Below are 2,312 nucleotides of genomic sequence, written 5' to 3' on the forward strand. Positions count from 1 at the left end.
GGCCCCAGAAACTAAATTACCCAAACACAGCTCGTTGGGGGATGTGGCTCTGAGGAGGGGAATGGTGGATGCCTCAACCACAGTGCTGGGCGGCAAGCCCTGACCTGGCTAGCCCCTGCGGGTGGCAGAGCTGATCCCCGGGACAGTCTGCTCTGCTCACCCACAGTGACCTTTATTTTCAGGGCAGCCAGCCAGCCGGGTGGTGGGTAGCGGTGGGAGCCTGACTATAGAAGAAGGAATCTGCGTTTTCTCAAAGCCCCAGTGTTGGGCACACCCACAGAGGACTAATTAAGCTCATGAGGACCATGGAAAAGGGATGGGGCAGGGCCACCGGGGCCTGGCCCCAAGGAGGGCTCTACAATCATCAGAAGTCTGAGTCTGGCATTTGCGGAGGGAGAAACTGAGACCGTCAAGGGCAGTGGCCCACACTCAGGCCGGGATGCAGTGTGGAAAAGGTGCAGAGTTTCACCTCCCAGGGCCCGCTGGAGAAGTGACCCCTTGCTGGCGGACCTCCTCTAGGGAAATCACACAAAGTTCCCTCCTGCGCTCTTGTGTCCTGTCCCCCAATGTCAACACACACATTGATCCACCTTTCAACACTCCCTAACCCAGCCGGGACACCTGGGCCTCTTTCCCACCCAGCTGGTGTGTCACCACAACTGGCCCCTCCTCATTCCCTCCTGAGCCCCAGGGCCCTCTCTTGTCCCCTGCACAGCCCAGTGCAGTTCCTCTCCTGCCCCCTGCACACAGTGCAGTTCCTCTCCCTCCACTCTACCGGCCCTGGCACCTCCCCACCCTAACCCTTGGTCAGACATGCACTCACTTGCTGAGCGCTCATGCTGCAGCCTATGACCGCCCCCCCCCTCCCCAGGTGCATATCTGAGTTATATATGTGCCTTTGGCTCCCTTGAACGCCTGCACCTGGGTGCCCATCCGCAACCTGGACCCCTCCCACACACCTAGGTTTGCGCACCTGTAACACGGCACTTCACTTGAGTGTCTGCACATGCACACCTGGGCCATATTCGCGACAGTGCCCACACCTCAACGGACACCTGTATTCTCAGGAGTACACCTAGGTCTCCTCAAATGCATCTGTAGCCCAGAGTACACTCCTGTGTCCCATACACACACATCTGCGGCCCGGCAGGCTCGCACCCGCTCAGCGCACCACCTTCCGAGTTACCCTCACGCTCTCCCTCCGGCGCCCTGGGCTGGTCCCCCGCACTCCCACTGCCTGGGCGTACCTGGATGTTGCGCTTGCGCTCGCAGGCCGGCCCGGTGCCCTGCACCACGCTGTCGAGTACTGCCACCACGTCGGGTGCTGGCTCCACGAAACAGGCAGTGCGCGCGGCGCGGATGGCAGCCTGCACGTCTGCGAAGCGAAAGGCGCAGAGCGCGGCCGGAGCTGCACGGGCCGCGGAGGCCCCCTGGGGCCGCTCGAAGACCGCAAAGAGCAGCTCTCGCGCGGGGAAGACCGACACCAGGCGGCTGTAGAGGTCGCCGCGGCCCGCGCCGCCCGCGCACTGCAAGCCCAACTGGATGTAGGACTCGGTGAGCTTCTTGGCGTCGCCGCCCGCGCCGCGGGGCAGGCAGATGCGTGCCAGCAGGCTCCTCGCCTGGCTCTCCTTATCGCCCGCGCGCGCCTCGCTGTTGAGCGCCAGGTACGCGTAAGACGGGGCGCCCGGCGGCGGGTCAGGCGGGTGCAGGAAGGCGCGCACGAAGCCCAGCTTGTGCTGCTCCTTGGCGCCCTGCTTGATCTTAAGAATGTTGTCGTCGGAAGGGTTGAGGTCGAAGGTGAAGAGCTTGGCCAGGTCACCGCGCGCATCCAAGGACCGGATGGCGATCTCGGGCGTGTTCTCAAAGCGGTGGTCCTCCAGGCTGCGGTTGCGCGGGAAGAAGGCGCTGCCGTAGCCAGTGTACGTGGCGCCCACGAGCAGGCGGCTGCCCCCCGCGTCGGCGGCCGGCGGCAGCACCAGCCCCACGGTGGACGCGTTCGGGTGGTTGGCCGCCACATTCAGCATGCTGGGGAACACGGTGACGGGCTCCGCGGGCGGCGCGGCGGGCGGGAAGCGCACGGCCACCGCCGAGATGTTGCCCCGGCGCCTCAGCTGGCAGAAGCCCTGGTAGATGGAGCCACACACGACCACCAGGCCCTGGCCGGGGTCCAGTTGCAGGATCTTGTTGTAGTTGTCGGTGAGGCGCCGCGGGTGCTCGCACGAGGCCTGCGGCAGCTGCGGGGCGTGACACAGCGGGCTGTCGGCCACCGGGCCCACCGCAGCCTCGGCCTCCAGGCTCAGGTTGGCCCCCCA

At 65.2% G+C, this 2,312-nt stretch overlaps 1 protein-coding gene across 1 annotated transcript in view; it reads right to left on the reverse strand.

The window, feature by feature from the left end:
* PLXND1 (plexin D1) overlaps positions 1 to 2,306 on the reverse strand; it is a 48,875-nt gene extending 46,569 nt beyond the window's left edge. Inside the window, exon 1 of the mRNA XM_006917681.3 lies at positions 1,248 to 2,306. Within this exon, the coding sequence (XP_006917743.2) occupies positions 1,248 to 2,024 (777 nt within the window). The 5' untranslated portion in view covers positions 2,025 to 2,306. The remainder of the gene's footprint in view (positions 1 to 1,247) is intronic.
* Between the last annotated feature and the right edge of the window lie 6 nt (positions 2,307 to 2,312).

Source organism: Pteropus alecto, unplaced genomic scaffold, assembly GCF_000325575.1.
Source record: "Pteropus alecto unplaced genomic scaffold, ASM32557v1 scaffold75, whole genome shotgun sequence".
NCBI classification, from domain to species: domain Eukaryota; kingdom Metazoa; phylum Chordata; class Mammalia; order Chiroptera; family Pteropodidae; genus Pteropus; species Pteropus alecto.